Source organism: Narcine bancroftii, chromosome 5 (genome assembly GCF_036971445.1).
Source record: "Narcine bancroftii isolate sNarBan1 chromosome 5, sNarBan1.hap1, whole genome shotgun sequence".
NCBI classification, from domain to species: domain Eukaryota; kingdom Metazoa; phylum Chordata; class Chondrichthyes; order Torpediniformes; family Narcinidae; genus Narcine; species Narcine bancroftii.
In genome coordinates this window covers 53,187,531-53,207,905 of record NC_091473.1, presented here as the reverse complement: position 1 = coordinate 53,207,905, position 20,375 = coordinate 53,187,531, and the positions used below count along the sequence as shown (strand labels likewise).

General features: G+C 41.2%; 1 protein-coding gene across 10 annotated transcripts in view; it reads left to right on the top strand.

The window, feature by feature from the left end:
* Window positions 1-20,375, top strand: part of astn1 (astrotactin 1) — a 2,519,376-nt gene that overhangs the window by 1,479,758 nt on the left and 1,019,243 nt on the right. For all 10 annotated transcript variants that reach the window (XM_069937468.1, XM_069937469.1, XM_069937467.1 and 7 more), the window contains one exon: window positions 3,438-3,575. In XM_069937468.1, coding sequence (XP_069793569.1) covers window positions 3,438-3,575 — 138 coding nt within the window. The remainder of the gene's footprint in view (window positions 1-3,437; window positions 3,576-20,375) is intronic.

The following is a 20,375-nucleotide window of genomic DNA, read 5'->3' as shown; positions in this document are numbered from 1 at the left end:
ATTGAAATGAAAATCGAAAATGCTGGAAACACTCATTGGGTCAAGCAGGCTCTTTGGAGAGAAAATAACAGGGATAATATCTTGGGTTTGTGATCCTTTGTTGTTCCAAGATGTTAATTCATTTTCTTTCCAAAGATGCTGCCTTACCTGTTGAATGACCTAATGTTTTCTTTCAACACATTAAGGCTGATCCCACAAATGGAAAATTGTCTCATGAAGAAAAGTTGAATATGTGTCTTTATACATTGGTTCTAAGAAGAATGAAGGACAGTCATATAGAAAAATGGGGGCTGTCATACAGAAGAAAGGGGGACACTCGTATAGAAGAATACAAGAAGAGCAGAAGAGATTCACCAGGATATTGCCTGAAGATATTGGATAGTCTGGGTTTATTTTCATTGGAATGTTAAGAGGCTGAGGAGTGACTTTAAATTTTATAAACTTATGAGGCGAATTGATAAAAGGGTCAGAATATTTCTTCCAGGACAGGTGAATCCGATACAAAAGGATACAGGCTTAAAGTGAAGTGGTAAATTTTATTGAGATCTTTGTGTTACATTCTACACGCACAGGATGGGGAGTATATAGAATGAACAGCCAAAGTAGAGAGTGGAGGCAAATTCATTAGGAGTATTTAAAGGGCATTTAGTTAGGAGAAATAGGGACTTAATTGGGTTAGCCTTTGTAGGCATAATGCGGTGGACAAAATGGCCTATTTTGAGCTGCATATTTTTCTGTTTCTCTGACTAGTTGTATTGGATTGGTGCTGACAATGGGGGAAAGAGACTGGTTAAACTTTGTTTGACTGACTGAAAACTCATACATGATCTTATGAATGGCAGAATAGACTTAATGGTTGAACGACTTATTCCAAATTATGTATTTTTTTCTCTAACTTGAATTTATTTAGCTTCACTTTCTGCCTGTTTACATGTTCCATATTTCAAACCATTCTCATGATAAAATGGTCTTTCCAGAGTTGATAATTTTTCATTGTTTTATACTTGGTGATCTAATATGTCTTTATACATGTGGAACCATCCTTGAAATATTCACTCCAGCAAGTGCTTACACATATTTTTGAAGACAGAAATCAAACTCTGCCTGTTGAGTTGCTCAAATTCAATTTATTTTCCATGAAACATAAAAAATATTGAACACAACCATTTTATCTTCTCTATTTCTTCTCACCCATGTAAAAGCAAGTTTATTTTCTCCCTGCAGTCACTATTTTACTGGCCTTTATAAATTATATGTTGGTTAATGTCCCAAAGCTTCGTTTCCTTTTGGAAGACAAGGAAGATCAAAAATTACAACAGCATCATTGGGTCATAAAACATGACTAAGTAGTTTCATTGGTGCATATCTTTTGACAATAATTTATTTATTTTCATATACTTGCATCTGTATCAACAAGAAAGCTATTTTCCTTCTGCCATTAGGCAGATTGGACAGGATTCTGAAAATATGATGTGCATAAATATCCACTTAATTTAAGATTCAGAAACATCAATCATTTGATAAAATTGTCTTACCTGGTTAATTAAAGATCATTCAATTATTGCACTTCTCCCATTATTAACCTTCAAATAAAAAGCTTGTTTTTTTTTCATTCACACATTTACAGTTTTGGTCAATTACCATAGTTTCTGTTTCTCCCTTAATGCATTAAATTATGTTAGCTGAATCTTGTTATTCAGATTAAGATGTTAATTTGCGACTTTCCCATTTGACTTCAGTCAGATCTCGTTCTTAATTAGAGTGAGCTCTATTTGTTTTGGAGTTTCATTCTCCATCTTGTGGCTTATTTTCAAAAATGGTGTGCTTGGTATCTAAGAGCATATTTTATGCATTGTTCACAAATATTCTCATTGACCAATACCACATTTATTCTTCACACCCATCAAACCAGAATGGAAGAGGCGGTTCCAATTCAATCCCAGGCGAATTGGGGGCAGTAGATTTTCCTCTCTGGAGAACAGTCATGAACCAAATGAGTTTTTAAGGTACTCCATAGGTTTCATTCCTTACTGACAAAATTTTGGGAAAAAAAATTCAATCCACATTTATTTAAAGATATCAATTGAAATTTCTCAACTCATCTGACCTCTTGTCACCAGACTGGTGGTAAATACACTGCCATGTCATTACACCCCATGAGCAGGATTGAACAGCATTAATTGTGGACATTCATTTAGATTGCAGATTGACTGCAGGATGTTGTTACAGAGTCCAGAGGACCCCCAAAACCAGCAGCAATAGAAATGCACCACAACACAGGGTAACTTAAACAAAAGTAGTTCGTGATTATGTTTGAACAAGAAAACAGAATTAAACTTTAACTTATTACTATCAACTTAATTAACCTACTTAATTCCCCCCTCTAATACTAAGCGCAGGTGTGTGTAATGTGTATATGAGCTTAGAAAAGTTCTTTGGATCACAGTCCAATCTCACTGGTTGCAAGCATTTCTTGTACTGTGCACAGAAGTTAGCATTAATAAAGTTCACCAGTCTTTGATGTTTAACAAGCAAATGGTTACCACTCAAGAGGGTTCTTGCTGGATTTCAGAGAGAGATTCCTTTTCCAGGACTTCTGCAACTGATTCCTTCTTAATCAGTCTTGCTGACAAAACTTTCCCCCTTCACGGTTCTCCAAATGGTCCTCTTTCTTTCAGGTCACCTTTCAGACAGCTTGTCTTCTCCTTTGATCAGACAGCCTTCCAAAGTTTGGAAGCTTTTCCCTCTAGAACCAATTTCAGTGTCTCTCCTTCTCTCTCTGCTCCCTCCCTCCCTCTCTGAGACCAAAGCTGTTCTCCCTTGCCTGCAAAGATCACATTCTCTCCCAGGCATGGCTGCTCAATGTTGCTACTTTGTTGCATTTTTGTAAACAGCAATCTGCAAAAGACCTGCAAAAATTCTGTGTTTTAAAATGTTTGTATGCAAGCTGCTCTAACAATTCCTCCCAAACCACCTGGGGATTTGATAGAGGTGTCTAAGATAATGAGAGGGATAGATAGAGTTAATGTGGAAAGGTTTTTCCCATTGAGAGTAGGAGAGATGGATGCAAGAGGTCATGGGTTTGAGAGTTGATGGGCAAAGGTTTAGGAGTAACATGAGCGGGAACTTCTTTACTCAGAGTGAGTGGAATGGGCTTCCGGGAAAGGTGGTGGAGGCAGGGTCAATTTTCTCATTTAAGAAAGAGTTGGATAAGTATATGGATGGGAGGGGGATGGAGGGAATTGGGCAGAGTGCTGGTAAGTGGGATTAGAGGAGGGTACTTGGATCAGTGCAGACTAGAAAGGGCAAATTGGCCTGTTTCCGTGCTGTAATTGTTAATGGTTAAATACTCTGGCACAATATTCACTCTGATTTTGGGGACTTTGACCTGATGCTCAGAACATCCTAAGCATACATGTGCTCTTGGTATTTTTCAGATTCACCTACACTTTTGGCGAAGGAATGTGGCTGCCACTCAGTAAAAGCTTTGTTATTCCTCCAGCTGAGCTTGCAATTAACCCTTCAGCTAAATGCAAGACGGATATGACAGTGATGGAGGATGCAGTTGAGGTCAGGTAAGCAGTTCATGGGAAAGAGACCGTCCAGTTGATGCTGACTTGAAGTTACCCAGGATAGTCTCTTTTCATTTTTGTCTCAGTGCTCAGAAGCTTTATAAGCTTGGTCTTTCAGGACGCCTCCAACTGGAAATGGAAAGTCTGAGAGAGCAAGCGTCACTCTTGGTGATAAAATGGTTGCAGCAGCTGCCATTAACTGGGTCATTCGTTTGTTTATTTTCTTTTCCAGAATGGTATTAAATTAGACATTTTTCAAACCATTGTGTTCTCTCTCTCATTCTGTCTCTGTCTCTCTCTCTCTGTCTCTCTCTCTCTTTCTCTCTTTCTCATTTTCATTCTCTCCCCCTCTCTCATTCTCTCTCCCTTAAAAGAAGCTCAAATCTACTTACAGGTCTGGGCCGCTTAACATCCCTTTGGGCCACGTCCGACTTTATATACGTCCATGGTCCCATAATTATTCAGTTATCACGAGCAAGTCCGCAGCAATTTAGAAAATGGGATCACTAGCTATCGGAAGTTGTATACTGTGCACCCAAACTGATACAAATGTTAGTGATGTATCTTTACCTTTTCCACATAAAGGCACTGTTTGACCTGCCGAGTTTCTCCAGCATTGGTGTGTTTTTTCTCTCAATCCAATTGCCCCACTTTCTTTCCACAGCCCCAACTAATCAGTCCCAACTAATCCCACTGCCCCGTACTATCCCCACAGCCCTGTATGAGTTCCAACTAATCCCATTGCCCCACACTAACCCCACAGCCCTGCATCAGTCCCCACGCTGATCACACTGCCCCGTTCTCTCCCCACAGCCCCGCGTCAGTCTCCACACTAATCCCACTGACCTGCTCTATGCTCACAATCCCATGCTGGTCTCCGCACTGATCCATATTTACAAATAAAATGTTTACAGGTCCACTACAGTATCCCATTTAACTTTGCTGTATAAAATATGATGTTCACACAATGTCCATATTGCACAACGCCCAATTTCACAGAACGTATCGTGGAGGTTAAGCAGCACATACTTGTATTCAGAAGCTTATGCTTGTGTAGCTGGATGATCAGTAATGTGAATGTTAAATTGTCCTTTATTAAGAAAGAATTTTAACCACCAATATTGAATTTGTGAGCCCTCATCTGGAGTATTGGATAAAACTGGTCTGCATAGCAAGGGCTTTGAAGCCTGAGAGAGAGCCCATCGGATGATAAGGAGTAGAGTGGGCCATTGTCTGGAAAGAAGTGACCTTAATAGGACATACAACACAATTAAAAGGGCTACACAGAGTAGATGCAGGGATAATATTCACCCCAGATACAGAGACAAGAACCAACAGTCAAGTGAGGGTTGAACCATTTTGGACTGATATTAAGAGGAATTCTTGACCCAGGAGCTCGGTAGACCCTCAATCATAATTGTATTCAAGACAGATTATAGTTTTCAGTATTAGAGGAGCCAAGAAATGCAGGAATAGTGCAAGAAAATGGTGTTGATGCAAGGTCACTCAAGGGGGAAAATGGCCTACTTCTGCTTCAACTTGTGTTCTCATTTTGAAGCTTGTTGCAGGAACTGCTGTTTTGGCATTGAACGAATAGTCTGTCATCTAAAGTTCATTTCCAATTCATATTTTTGATGAATTCTGGCCTGAGTCACTTGGTTGTGGCATTATAAAGTTTTTATTTAAGATTTAATTGCTGATCACGTGCCTTATAAATTTTGTCTGATGAAAAAATGTCGAATAAATTATTGTCCATTTCTGTCAGAATTTAACTCATGCTTGCCTTGCCAGCATTGTTTTTGTTTTCATTTTTAAGTTATGAATATGCAAATGTTTAAAGAAAATATTTAAAATATTTCACCAGACATGCTATGCAATTGACAAATGAAATTTAGAGTTGCAAGGAATTTCATTTTTTGCTGAAATTGAATGTCATTTTGAGCCACAGATGTCTATTTATGGATATTGAGGATGAACCCTTGGGAATTAATTATGTGGTAATTGTCCAACATGATTGGAGTTCTGTGCCATATGTTCCTCAGCATCTGGGTCTAACTCAGATAAATCTATTCTGATGGATTAAGTAATTTAGGAGTTGATGAAATCTGTGCTGTTCTCATTCACTCTCACATATTTTCATGGATACTGTATGGCACTTTCTCCCGAGGTCTTTTCTCCCTGAAGATTCTGACTGATGACATCCATCCAGTGAAGAAGACAGTTACATACATCTTCCCTTACTCCCTCTCGCTAATTTTGACTAGTTATCTGTTTTCTTACTCACATCTGGTTTACTCAGTGACTTACTTACTAAGCAGCCATCTATCTTAAAAATGGATAACCAGCAGTCAGCTTGGTTTGATTTTAAATCATTTCAAATGGGTGAGGTGAACCCTACCTTGATGCAGTTGCCAAGAAGCTAAAGGACTAAAATGCTGTTCAAGAGAAAGAATCCTATTTTTCTTGCTAACTGCACTTGAATATTTTGACATTGTAAACCATGAAGATTGTAATGAAGTCCAGTTGGTTGTGCATCAAAATATTTTAAATTCATTCAATTAAAAACTGAGAGAAAGTAAACAGTTCTGATTATAGAGACACAATGTGCGAGCATTTGTTAAATCTTACTTTTTGTGAGAAATGTAGTATGGTGTGTTTATTGTCATACACTAAAGTATAATTTATATATGCCTGAAATTCAGACTTGCTACAGCCAAACCATTACTTTATATATAAGAGCTGCAAAGTTAGCCTAACAGTTAGTGCAATGCCTTTACAGCGCTGGCAATCAGGACAGGGGTTTGAACCCTGCGTTGTCTGTAAGGAGTTGGTACTTTCTCCCCGTGTCTTTGTGAGTTTTCACCAGGGTTTCCAGTTTCGTCCCACTTCATCAAGGTGAGCTCAAGCCTGAAATGTTGGTGATGTATCTTTACCTTTGCTACATAAAGACACTGATTCACCTGCTGAGTTTCTCCTGCATTTGTGTTTTTTTTCCACTTTAATATATGTAGGTTCCATGACCTCACTGCTTACTTTCCTTTCTTCCCTAGGCTCTGCAAATTTTCTGAGTAAATACTGATGCAAAAACCCCATTTAAGATCTCCTCCATCTCTTCTGGCTCCATACAAAGCTAACCGCTCTGATCTTCAAGGGGACCAATTTTGTTCCTTACTATCTTTTTGGTCTTAATATACCTGTTGAAGCCCTTAGGATTTTCTTTCACATTATCTGCCAAAGCAGCCTCATCTTCTTTTAAGCTCTCTTGATTTCCTTTTTAATTTTTTTTCTTGCATTTTTTTAATACTCCACAAGGGCCTCATTGACTCCTTTTTGCTTATACCTGTTATTCACCTGTCACTTCTTCTGAACCAGATCCCCAATATCCATTGAAAGCCAAGGTTCCCCTTGCTTGTTAACTTTGTCTATAATCCTGACAGGAACATACAAACTCGGTACTCTCAAAATTTCACCTAGCACATCCTTGCCAGAAAACAACTTGTCCCATTCCATGCTTTACAGAATCTTTCTCATTTCCTCATTTCGCCTTTCTCCAGTTTAGAAACTCAACCTGAGGACTAGACCTATCCTTATCCATAATAAACTTTAAGATCAGAGTAGTCAAAAATGCGAGGAGCCAAAAGAGATGGGAAAGATATAAAATGAATTTTTTTTTGCATCTGTATTTTCTCAAGAAATTGGCACAGAATCCATGGAAGTGAGGCAAACAAGCAGCAAGATCACTATGGAACTTATGCAGATGTTTGTTTGTTGTCTTAACGCAAATGAGAATGGATGAATAACCAGAGCCTGATAAATAATTCCTTCAGACCTGAGGGAGGAAAGAGGGTAGTGTAGTAATTGCAGGGACCCTGGCAGAAATATACAGAGCCCTCCATCATGTTTGGGACAGACACTTTTTACCTTTATTTTCCCCCGTGCTCGACAGTTTTAAATTTGTAATTAAACAATTCACAGGTGATTAAAATACACATTCCAGATTTTATTCAAGGTCATTTGAATATATTTTAGTTTGACCATGTAGTAATTACAGTACTTTGGATACATAGTCCCCTCATTTCAGGACAAAATAATGTTTTGGATATTTGTCTTCACTGGTGAATGTTATTTCTCAGGCATGTTTAATTGTTTCTGTTATATAGTCAGGATAATGTGAATTATTTTGTAACTGTGTAAGAATACACCCTTCTCACTGTAGTAACTGTAGTGCACTACTGTGGGGCGTATGTATATGTGAGTGTGTCAACAATTTCCAGTGATGGTGGAAGACATCAGTAAGTAAATTCTCTTCTGTTACTTGAATCTTGCATCTCTATGTTATTTAAGAAGCCTCCCAAGTCACTCAGAGACATAACATGGTGGCAGCAGTATAAGAGAACAAGAATAAAGTCATACAATTTAATATAAGACTCTGAAATACGAAGGGGAAGAAGAGAAAAAAAACATTACTTGAAGAAAATGGCTGGAGCAACAGCAGTTCACCCATTGATGGACCGGGAGGCTGAAGACATTGTTGAATCATTTAAAAAGTGCAATTTAGCATTCAAGAGCTATTTTAAAAATGCAACAGCAGAGGAGAAGGTCAATTCTATACTCCTCTGGACAGGGGAGCGAGACCTTGACTTATTTAATAGCTGGGAGCTTACAGAGGTGGGAAAAAATTATCTAAAGCAGATATTTGCAAAGTTTGCTTCCCATCTTGAACCCAGGTCTAATCATAGAATTAAATGCTATGAGTTTCAAGACAATGCAAGAGGCTGATTAAACTGTTGATAACTTCCTCACTGGACTAAAAATTGTTGCTGCAAAATGCAGATTTAGGAATATAGAGGAAAGATTAGTTGATTGACTCATATGGGGGAGTTCCCATCCCGAAGTGCAAAAGTCTCTTATCGGGAAGGATAGCTTGAAGCTGGCCAAAGCTATAGACACAGCCAAAGCCTTCAAAGTCACAAGGATGTCAATGAAATCCCTCTCTATGCAGACTCACCCACAGCAAAGAGAAGGAAGAGTTGACGCTATAAAGTACACAATCAGAAAAGTGCAAACCCCCAAGGCCTGCAGGAAGTGCAGTTGACAACATCCCTTCGATGATTGAAACAAATGCCCTGCATACGGTTCTGAAAGAAGAGCCTGTGGTAAAGCAAACCACTGAGCAAAGATGTGCAAGTCTGATATGAGGAAATGAAGAAAACAGTAATACCAGTGAAGAAAAAAGACAAGAAGAAGATCCATCACATAAAAGGAAACACAATGAGGACTCCGACATCCAAATACTGGACCTAGTATCCATACATCTTCACGGGATGAAAGAAGGAATTGAGTTGCACACAAGGATCCAAATACAGAGGACAATCCAGAACAAGCCTATGATATTTAACTAAAGGTGAAGCTGGATACTGGATCACAAAGCAACATCCTTCCACTCAGACTCTACTGCCAGTTGTTCCCTGAGAACATAATAAAAGTTTATCCAAAAGACGGTGCATTTGAAGCAGCAAATGTCACATTAACGGCCGATGGTGGACTCATGGTCAAGCAGCTAGGGAGAGCCAAGGTCAATGACTGCCATAAGGGAAAAAACATCCTCTGTACATTCTACATGGTAGACACAGACAGACCAGCAATTTGAGGTCTGGGTAGCTGTCAGGAGTTGCAGTTGATCTCTGTCAATTATGAGATCCAGACAAAGAAGATATCCAAAAGCATCAACAGAAACACACAACAAAAAGAAGAAATGACTTCCACAGAAGTACCTGCCAGGCTATGGCACACAGTGGGAGCAGACTTGTTCACCGAGAATCAAGAGTGGTATTTAATAGTGGCCTGTTACTACTCTGTTTCGATTCAGTGAAAGACCTGAGACTGTCAACTATCACCTCAGAAATGAGAGCACTTCTTGCCAAACAAGGAATACCTGAGCAAGTAATACATGACAATGGAACACAGTTCATGTCACAAGAATTCAGCAAGCTGGCTGGAGAGTATGGGTTTGTTATCACTACATCATCCCCATTCTACCCCAAAGGTCATGGGTTCATTGAATGACAAGTTTCAAACTGTGAAACGCACAATAGTTAGGTGTCATGAAACAAAAAAGACCCATACCTAGTTCTTCTATCATTATGAGCAACACCTTTAAGGGCTAACATAAAGTCCCCGGCAGAACTTCTAAATGGCAAGAGATATAAAACAACTCTACTAAGTGAAATACACCCTCCAGAAGACCAGGAGGAAACCAAAAGATGACCAGCTGACACGTCAGAAGAAGGACTCCAGCGTTATAACAAATATGCACAAACACTGCCAAAACTCTTCAGAGGGCAGCATGTGCATATTCAAGAGCCAACGTTGAAAACATGGACCCTCGCAAAGGTCTTCAGAGAAACTGAGACACCAAGATCATACATTGTGAAGACAGGCTCTGGCAATCAGCTGAGGAGGAACAGAATTCATATCCAGCCGACACAATCCTGCAACACCAATATCATGAAGAGACAACAGCCATTCATTTTGAAACCTCAACACACCATTTGTCAGGTGAAGCAACATCACCTACACGTGTACCAGTAACACAGAGTTCAACGGTCGCAGCCAAATCTACAAGATGGTGAAGCAAAATACTGCAACCAGTGTGATATCGATAAGAACTATTTAAAAATAGTTGTGTAACTAAACTAGTGTACAAGTTCAGTTACTCAAGTTGGACTGGAAAGAAAGTGGTAAAGAACACTAATTTTTTCTTTATCTTGAGAAGGAAGGATGTTATATAGTCAGGATAATGTGAACTTGCGAGCCAATCCTCGCACGTTGACTTCTGCTGATGAATGAAGTCATCTTTACAGTGACCTGACAGAAAGAGTGTCTGTGCCCAGCTCACAATAATTGTACGTAAACAAGCTGAAGCCATTTTAATTATTTCCAGAAGCTCTCCATTCCTCTCTTTGTTTCAATGGCACAAATAATGTCAAACAAATAAAAAGATAGACCATTTATTTTAATTTACTGCCAATCTAAAATCTTCAGATAAATAGTTTCTCAGTGCCAGTAAGGAATACAGAAAATACAGAACACAAACTTAAAATCTAACCTCATTGACAATTGCTTTGAATTTCCCTGCATTACCAAGCCAAAATCAGAGTACTTCTCCACAATGAGCTGTGACCAGAAGTTGCATGTCATATCTCCAGTGGCCAATCAATTTGATAATGAAAAAAAATTTGTATATATTTTTAAAAATCACCTTGTTCTGACACCTGATTAATCATTCCCTTTCTAGGTGAAATGTGCAATGAGTCTGAAGTTCTATGAAAGCAACCTGATGCCACAAAAAGAATGATATTAAAATGTCATGAAACATAAAATGAAAACTAATTTAAATTACTCCATCAACCTTTAGGATTCACTAGCTCACAAACTGGATTCTCATTCTCAGCAATTTCTCCTCTTGTTTCTTCAAGATAAAAAAAGATGAGTGAACAAAAAATAATTTTTCATCACTGCCTCCAAGGGGTTGAATCACGCAAGAAACCAGAAGCCAAAGTATAAACTATAAATCAACTAAAGTTTCTTCAACAATCCTTTTCAAAATTCTTTCCACCGATGGTATTTTAATCTGCAAATTTCTTAATTGTTCTTATACAGATTTTTTTTTAACCAGAAATAATATGCATGTGCCAATTCCTTGTCGTAATTTATTTTTGTGGAAGGAATATCTGATAGGTAAAAAAGTGATAAAATGTGCTTTTTTAAACTTCTCTCTGACAGTGACCATCATGGTTCCAGTTCTGCACTGAGTTGTACCACAGGTGAATTGTTTTCTATTTGCAAGCTGTGACACTCATCAGCAAAGCCAATGTCTGTGAAGTCTGTCATAGTGAAGATGATCCCTGTTGTTGCCACAATGTTTGCAGTTTTATTCTTCATGTGTAATTCCTCCTTGAATGTCAAAATATGCAAATAATTTCTATTAACTGTGATGATAGATTTTTTTAAATAAATGAATGAAAATCTGGTACGCTAGTAGTTTCATGCAAAACCTTTCAGCCTTGTCTCGGACCGAAACATGTCCATGCGACTCCCCCTTCAAAACAAGCATTGCATCACCCTCATCAGTGTCTATGCTCCAACCCTCCAGGCGGAACCAGCAGAAAAGGACAAGTTCTACACTGACCTGCGCAACCTCATCCAACGCATCCCTACAGCCGACAAGGTTGTCATCCTTGGCGACTTCAACGCTTGCGTCGGCAAACACTCAGAAACCTGACCAGGAATCCTGGGCAAGCATGGCGTCGGCAAGTGCAACGACAATGGGCGCCTCCTGTTGGAGCTCTGCACAGAACAGTGGCTTGTCATTACAAACACCCTTTTTCAGCAGAGGGACAGCCTTAAGATTACATGGATGCATCCCCGATCCAAACACTGGCACCTCCTGGACTACATCCTGATGCGAGAAAGTGACAAACGAGATGTGCTCCACACCAGGGTCATGCCCAGCGCGGAATGCCACACTGACCACCGGCTGGTTGGAAAAACAAGGACTGGTTTGACGAAAGCAGCCAGGAAATCCAGGAGCTGCTGGCAAAGAAGCGAGCTGCCCACCAGGCTCACCTTACAAAGCCGTCCTGTCCAGAGAAGAAACAAGCCTTCCGTCGCGCATGCAGCCATCTTCAGCGCAAACTCCGGGAGATCCAAAATGAGTGGTGGAATAGCCTCGCCAAACGAACCCAGCTCAGCGTGGACATTGGCGACTTCAGGGGTTTCTACGCGGCTCTAAAGGCTGTGTACGGCCCCTCACCCCAAGTCCAAAGCCCGCTGCGCAGCTCAGACGGCAAAGACCTCCTCAGCGACAAGATCTCCATCCTCAACCGATGGTCAGAACACTTCCAATCTCTTTTCAATGCCAACCGCTCAGTCCAAGATTCCGCCCTGCTCCAGCTCCCTCAACAGCCCCTAAGACTAGAGCTGGATGAGGTCCTCACCCAGGATGAGACATATAAGGCAATCGAACAACTGAAAAGTGGCAAAGCAGCAGGTATGGATGGAATCCCCCCAGAGGTCTGGAAGGCTGGCGGCAAAACTCTGCATGCCAAACTGCATGAGTTTTTCAAGCTTTGTTGGGACCAAGGAAAACTGCCTCAGGACCTTCGTGATGCCACCATCATCACCCTGTACAAAAACAAAGGCGAGAAATCAGACTGCTCAAACTACAGGGGAATCACGCTGCTCTCCATTGCAGGCAAAATCTTCGCTAGGATTCTACTAAATAGAATAATACCTAGTGTCGCCGAGAATATTCTCCCAGAATCACAAGTGCGGCTTTCGCGCAAACAGAGGAACTACTGACATGGTCTTTGCCCTCAGACAGCTCCAAGAAAAGTGCAGAGAACAAAACAAAGGACTCTACATCACCTTTGTTGACCTCACCAAAGCCTTCGACACCGTGAGCAGGAAAGGGCTTTGGCAAATACTAGAGCGCATCGGATGTCCCCCAAAGTTCCTCAACATGATTATCCAACTGCACGAAAACCAACAAGGTCGGGTCAGATACAGCAATGAGCTCTCTGAACCCTTCTCCATTAACAATGGCGTGAAGCAAGGCTGTGTTCTCGCACCAACCCTCTTTTCAATCTTCTTCAGCATGATGCTGAACCAAGCCATGAAAGACCCCAACAATGAAGACGCTGTTTACATCCGGTACCGCACGGATGGCAGTCTCTTCAATCTGAGGCGCCTGCAAGCTCACACCAAGACACAAGAGAAACTTGTCCGTGAACTACTCTTTGCAGACGATGCCGTTTTAGTTGCCCATTCAGAGCCAGCTCTTCAGCGCTTGATGTCCTGCTTTGCGGAAACTGCCAAAATGTTTGGCCTGGAAGTCAGCCTGAAGAAAACTGAGGTCCTCCATCAGCCAGCTCCCCACCATGACTACCAGCCCCCCCACATCTCCATTGGGCACACAAAACTCAAAACGGTCAACCAGTTTACCTATCTCGGCTGCACCATTTCATCAGATGCAAGGATCGACAATGAGATAGACAACAGACTCGCCAAGACAAATAGCGCCTTTGAAAGACTACACAAAAGAGTCTGGAAAAACAACCAACTGAAAAACCTCACAAAGATAAGCGTATACAGAGCCGTTGTCATACCCACACTCCTGTTTGGCTCCGAATCATGGGTCCTCTACCGGCATCACCTACGGCTCCTAGAACGCTTCCACCAGTGTTGTCTCCGTTCCATCCTCAACATCCATTGGAGTGCTTTCATCCCTAACGTCGAAGTACTCGAGATGGCAGAGGTCAACAGCATCGAGTCCACGCTGCTGAATATCCAGCTGCGCTGGGTGGGTCACGTCTCCAGAATGGAGGACCATCGCCTTCCCAAGATCGTGTTATATGGCAAGCTCTCCACTGGCCACCGTGACAGAAGTTCCAAAGAAAAGGTACAAGGACTGTCTAAAGAAATCTCTTGGTGCCTGCCACATTGACCACCGCCAGTGGACTGATATCGCCTCAAACCGTGCATCTTGGTGCCTCACAGTTTGGTGGGCAGCAACCTCCTTTGAAGAAGACCGCAGAGCCCACCTCACTGACAAAAGGCAAAGGAGGAAAAACCCAACACCCAACCCCAACCAACCAATTTTCCCCTGCAGCCGCTGCAACCGTGTCTGCCTGTCCCGCATCGGACTTGTCAGCCACAAATGAGCCTGCAGCTGACGTGGACTTTTACCCCCTCCATAAATCTTCGTCCGCGAAGCCAAGCCAAAGAAAGAATGTCACACCAGCAATAGTAGCATCGGCCCTGGAGTGAAATTTGATGTTTCAGTCCACATTTGGTTATCCAAAATCCTCCATTTATTTGGTTTTATCCAAGTTACTCCTAATGAAAATAACCTCTCTGTAATTTCCTACTGTTACGAGTCCAGAGGACTCCAAAACCCAGCAGCAATAGATATGCACCATGACAAAGGGTTACTTAAACAAAAGTTGCTTTTAATTATCTTTGAACATGAAAATAGAATCAAATTAAAACTTATCTCTATTAACTCACTTAACTCCCTTCTAATTATAAGTGCATGTGTGTGTAAGTTCAGTAAAGTTCTTTAGTTCACAGTCCATCTCACTGGTTGCAGTCATTTCTTGTACTGTGCACAGAAGTGCTTAACAGGTAAATGGTTACCACTCAGAAGGGTTCTTGTTTGTTCTCAGAGAGAGAGCTTTTCTTGTTCCAGGACTTCCACAACTTGCCCCCTTCAGGGTTCTCCAGATGATAACCTCTTTCTTTCAGGTCACCACGGAGTTCCTTTCTGTTTCACCTATTCCAAGGGAAACACCAGACAGCCAGTCCTCTGCATTGACCAGGCTGTCTTCCAAAGCTTGTCAGCTTGTCCCTCTGGAACCGATGTCGGTCTCTCTCTCTCTCTCTCTCTCTCTCTCTCTCTCTCTCTCTCTCTCTCTCTCTCTCTCACCACCTCATCTCTGAGAACAAAGTCTGCTTTTTGTTTCTCTCCTCTCTGCCTGCAAAGGTCACATGACCTTCCACATATCTCGTTCTGTTTTCCAGACAAAGCTATCCTGCAGGTTATTACATTTGTTGCGCTTTTGCAAACAACAGACATCATGAGTCTGAAGACTCTTGCAAAAGCTCCTGCAAAAATTCTGTTTTAAAGTGTTTGTGTGTGACCTGCTCTAACAAACCTTTCTCAATTTATCTCCCAAACACCTCTATATACTCTCTCACACTACTCTTTTGAATTTTTAGCATCAGTGAAGCACTCTGAATTTCAATTGTTTTTTTTTAATCCATTAATGCCATGATCGATTATGGATTATGCAGTGAAGCTCAGTTTCAAATACTGGGTTGCAATTTTTAGAGTTGCCCACACATTTTGTAATCACTGTCTACATTCACCCAACATACAAACTAAATACTTTCAGTCCCATTGCACACAGCTGGTGTCATCGTGCAGGTCCCAACAATGGACCATTGGAAAGACTTCTGATAGGTTGAGGAGATCATCAAAAATATTTGAAAATGGTTGAAGCAAGATTAAACTATCAAGCTATCAGAAGTCTTTCCAGTGGTCCATTTGAACTACCTTTAAATTATAAATTAATAAAAAAATGTATGATCTTGTGTGTCCTGAAAACTTGATTTATGCATAGACAATAGTGATGGAAAACATTTCCCAACCTTTAAAATTAAGATCAGTGATACAATTCAAATGAATGGTGTTGTGTAAGAGGCTCAGCAATGTCTAAGGGGAAATCATGGGTTTGATATAAATCCATTGCAGCATTAATTTGTCTTGGGGCAGAGCAAAAGGCCTGATGCACGTGCACAGACATCTGGTGAGTCTATCCATAGCTTTTTTTAAATTATTTAAATTTAGACATACAACACAATAACAGGCCATTTCGGCCCATGTGCTCAAGTCGCTCAATTTATGCCCCATTAACCTGCACCCCTGGTAAATTTTGAATGGTGAGAGGAAACTGGGTCTCCAGGAGAAAACCCATGCAGACGCAGGGAGAACGTACAAACTCCTGACAGGCATCACCGGATTCAAGTCCCAATTGCTGGTGCTGTGAAGGAGTTGCACTCACCGCTACGCTACCCATTGTAATGTGAAGTAAAGACATGGAAGTTTGGAGTACATGCTCCTCTTTCCTGCATATATGGAGAAACTGAAGAATACTGTGCCAACTGTACAAAGATGGTTGGGAAGAGAAAAGAATGGCTTTGATACTGACTGGAGTTGGTGGACTCAGTTATGTTCAGCAATGGATCTGCATGAATATTCCACAGCATTTGCTGACTTTATCAAGAAATGTGTGGGTGCGCGCATTTTGATTCAGACTATCTGGGTGTATCCCAACCAGAAGTCGTGGATGAACCAGGACATCTGGAAAATGTTGAAGATAGGTCTGTAGCAGAAATATACAGATGGTGCAATCTCTGGAAGACCATTACCAACATGGAGAGACAATTCCAGACCAAGACTCTAGTTCAGCATCGGTGTCAGGACCTGCACACCAGCACATCCATCAAAGTGAAATAAAGCAGCATCATTAAATACGATAAAAACACATCAAAATTTTGGAGATCTTTCAGCCGGTCTTTCAGCGTCCAAATAAAAGTGAAATATATTGCCTTTCTTCAAGAAATAAGCCAGAAAATCTCAGAATTCAAACAATGCTGGATGGGTAAGGGGAGAGGTGAAAACTTATCATGTCTGTGTGAAAGGAGATAGGGAAGGGGGAGTCAGAGGTGGGGGAAGGAGTGAGAGGGGTGGTGGTTTAACAAAAGCCAGAGAAGATGATATTAATGCCATCTGGTTGTAGTGTGCCCAGTCAGAAGATGAGGTTTTGTTCCTCCAATTTGTGGGAGGTCTCAGTCTGGCAGTGCATGAAACCATGGACAGACAAGTCAGCAAAGGAATGGGATGGGGAATTTAATGGGTGGTCACTGGGAAATTCATGCTATTGCGGCAGACAGATCTGAGAAGTTCAACAAAATGATCTTCCAGTCTGCATCCAGTTTCTCTGATGTAGAGGAGAGCATAACTGGAGCACCGGATGCAGAAAATGACCCCTTCAGATTCACAAATGTTGCTTCACCTGGAAGGACTGTTTGAGACCCTGAATGGTGAGGGAGGAGGTGTGCGTTCAAATGCAGCAGGGGTAGGTACCAAGGGGACAATTGGTGCAGAGGGATGAGTGGACAAAGGAGTTACAGAGGGAGCAGCCCCTGCAGAAGGAGGAGAGGGGCATATGCTCATAGTGGTGGGATCATGTAGTAGGTGGCAGAAATGATGGAGGAGGATGTGTTAGAAGCAGAGGCTAGTGGCATGGGAGATTAGAACAAGAGGAATCCTGCTCGTTGTGCGCGGAATTGGAAAGGGACAGCACAGATGTGCGGGTAATGGAGAATATGCATTTGAGCCACCTCCATTTCCGCCTCCTACTCTATAAACCCACCACTAAAAGTGGGGGGATAAGGAGGTGTAGGAGCTCCTCTCACTGAGGGTAGAGCAAGCTGAATCCTTTGAACCAGTACATGTTAATGACACTCAGGACGTCTCCAGAGGAGGATAGGCACCCTTACCCCCAGGGATATTTTGTGATGAATGAGAGAGGATGCAGAGAACCAGTTAACAGTGCTCCAGTGTGAATGGCAAAAACGGCTTCTTTAACCGGTTTGCTGAACGGCCAATTTACTGGTTATCCAGTGTGAAAGGGGCTAATGGCAAATGCAATTAAATGAGGTTATTATATGTGAAGATCCATCTCAAAGGTTGTTCACTGCACATTGAACCTTTGTATACACCATTTAGAATATTGCAGTTCTGGGTACATCATCAATAGGACATAAATAATGCTTTAAAGTGTAGCAAGTGTAAAATTCAAAATTAGCTGTCAAAATTATGAAGTACATTTCTATTAAATATAACTGAGGTACCTATATAGTCTAGTGCACTATTAAAGTGATACCTTTGGGTATGTTAACAAATGTAATGGTTGTTGGCCCAGTGCTGCATATATCAGCAATGCCATGTCCAAGGACTGAAGATAACTGCAACTTTTTGTGATTCAAAGTATGGTACCTGTGGAAGAAGACCAGTGGTCACAGGCCTTCCAGGATCGGAGCTGAGAAGTGGGGGAGGGAGTGGGTGGTTAATCATCAGGATTGGGCTGTCAATCAAGTTCAGGAGGATGAAAGTAGCAAGAGGACATTTAGTGGATATTGTTGGGTCAGAGGTATCAGGGAGTCCCAAGGTTGAATGATAAATAACTGCAGCTCGAGGCTATTTTGTCCTGATCAGAGGGCCATGGACACTGCCATTGTGGCAAGACAGGGTCTGAAGGAAAGGATGTGCATCAGCGATGTCCTCGTCAGTCACTGTGTCACAGAGCTCAATCGAGTTCTGAATGATAGTCATTTCCAGGACAAGGTGTCTGATTTTTCCCTCAGTGGAAACAAATGCAATCATTTAAATGGCCATCTATCACAGAAATTAATGCTCTGAATTAATCGCAATGTTCCAGACTGAGATGTTGCAATCCAAAAATGGTCATTTAATGTCGTTTGATTCTTGGACAATTCACAGTCCATTTCATGGTGCTGAAATAGCACAACTGGAGCACCGGATGCAGAAAATGACCCCTTCAGATTCACAAATGTACAGTCTAATGTGTGAGCTACAAGTTCTAGGATTTTAAAGCAGAGGTCATGTAAAACCAAGTGGATTAATTTGCACAATAAATTGGAATAGTTTAATATTTAATATTTAATGCATGATCATTTCATACTATCAGACTGAATGTGTTCTGTGATTTTCCTGGGAGTTTAGATCATGCCTTATGCCAAAGATGATCTCTAACAAACACGGTGCAGGATTGCATGTTTCTGAGTTATCTGCTCTGTGAGTGATGAAGCATTCCTGTGAAGTTCACCTGGCTCCCAACATAGATGCAAATATTGGGATTTTGGCTGCAGATGTCTATAGAGCTGAAGAGCCTGCATGTAGAGTGGCACTCAATGAGTAGTTGAACCTCCTGTGTTCTCTCAGTCCACCAGGTCTGGAATGTCAGAACTCTCAAAGAACATCTATTCACTGACAAACTTGAGGATCATACTGATCTCAAGCAGGAGGTCAGAGATCTCTGCTGCCATGATTATGGATTAGTTTTGGAGGTCTTTGTTCAAATGCTCTTATCCTTGGAGGCCCAAAGTTGTTGCTGGCTCAGTGATGACAACATTAAAGTTCATCATCATTGCTTAATTTTTGTGAGGATTTGGTGCCAGGGTGAAATTTTGCCCTCTCACAGATCTTTATTCTTGGATGTGGGCTGGGAGGGGGGGGGGGTGGTAGGGAGTGGTGGTGTGCAGTGTTGATGTATGACTGGGACAGATTAATTTAAGTTAAAGTTGCAATGTTCAATGTTCATCTTCCCATTTGCTTTAATGAACAAGCTGATGACGACAAGAGTTTTGCTTTTGAGTGGGTGGAGAACCATAGAATGCTAGAGCACAGAAAACAGGCCATTCAGCCCCTATAGTCTGTGCCAACCATCCTCTCCCTAGACCCATTGACAATCTCCCATTCCATTACCCTCTCCCATCCATGTGCCTCTCCAATTTATTCTTAAAACACACAATTGAGCCCACATTCACCACATCAAATGGCAGCTAATTATACACGCTCACCACTCTCTGAGTAAAGAACTTTCCCCAATATTCCCCTTAAATCTTTCCTCCTTCAGTTTAAAACTATGATCTCTCATATTTATCTCCCTCAATCTAAGTGGAAAAAGCCTATTTGCATCCACTCTGTCTATACCTCTCAAAATCTGGTAAACTATCAAATCTTAACCAGTTCGCCAATATCCCTTGAAAACCAGGGTTCCCAATGCCTGGTAATTTTGCTTTTAATCATAACAGGAACATACAAACTCTGCACTCTTGAGATTTCTCCCCTGAAGGCCATCCACTTACTTAACACTCCTTTCCCATAATGCAACATAGCCAATCTACTCTTCCTAGATCCTTTATCATTTCCACAAAATGTTCCTTCCTCCAATTTAGAATCCCAACATGAGGACCAGAATTAAACTTTTCTATATAAAAAAAAACTTGAAGCTAATGACATTATGGCCACTGGATCCAAAATGTTCACTTTCACAAACATCTGTCACCTAACCTGACTTGTTCCCTAATAGGAGATCCAGTATTGGACTCTCTCTCATTGGTACCTCTATATATTTATTTAGAAAACTTCCT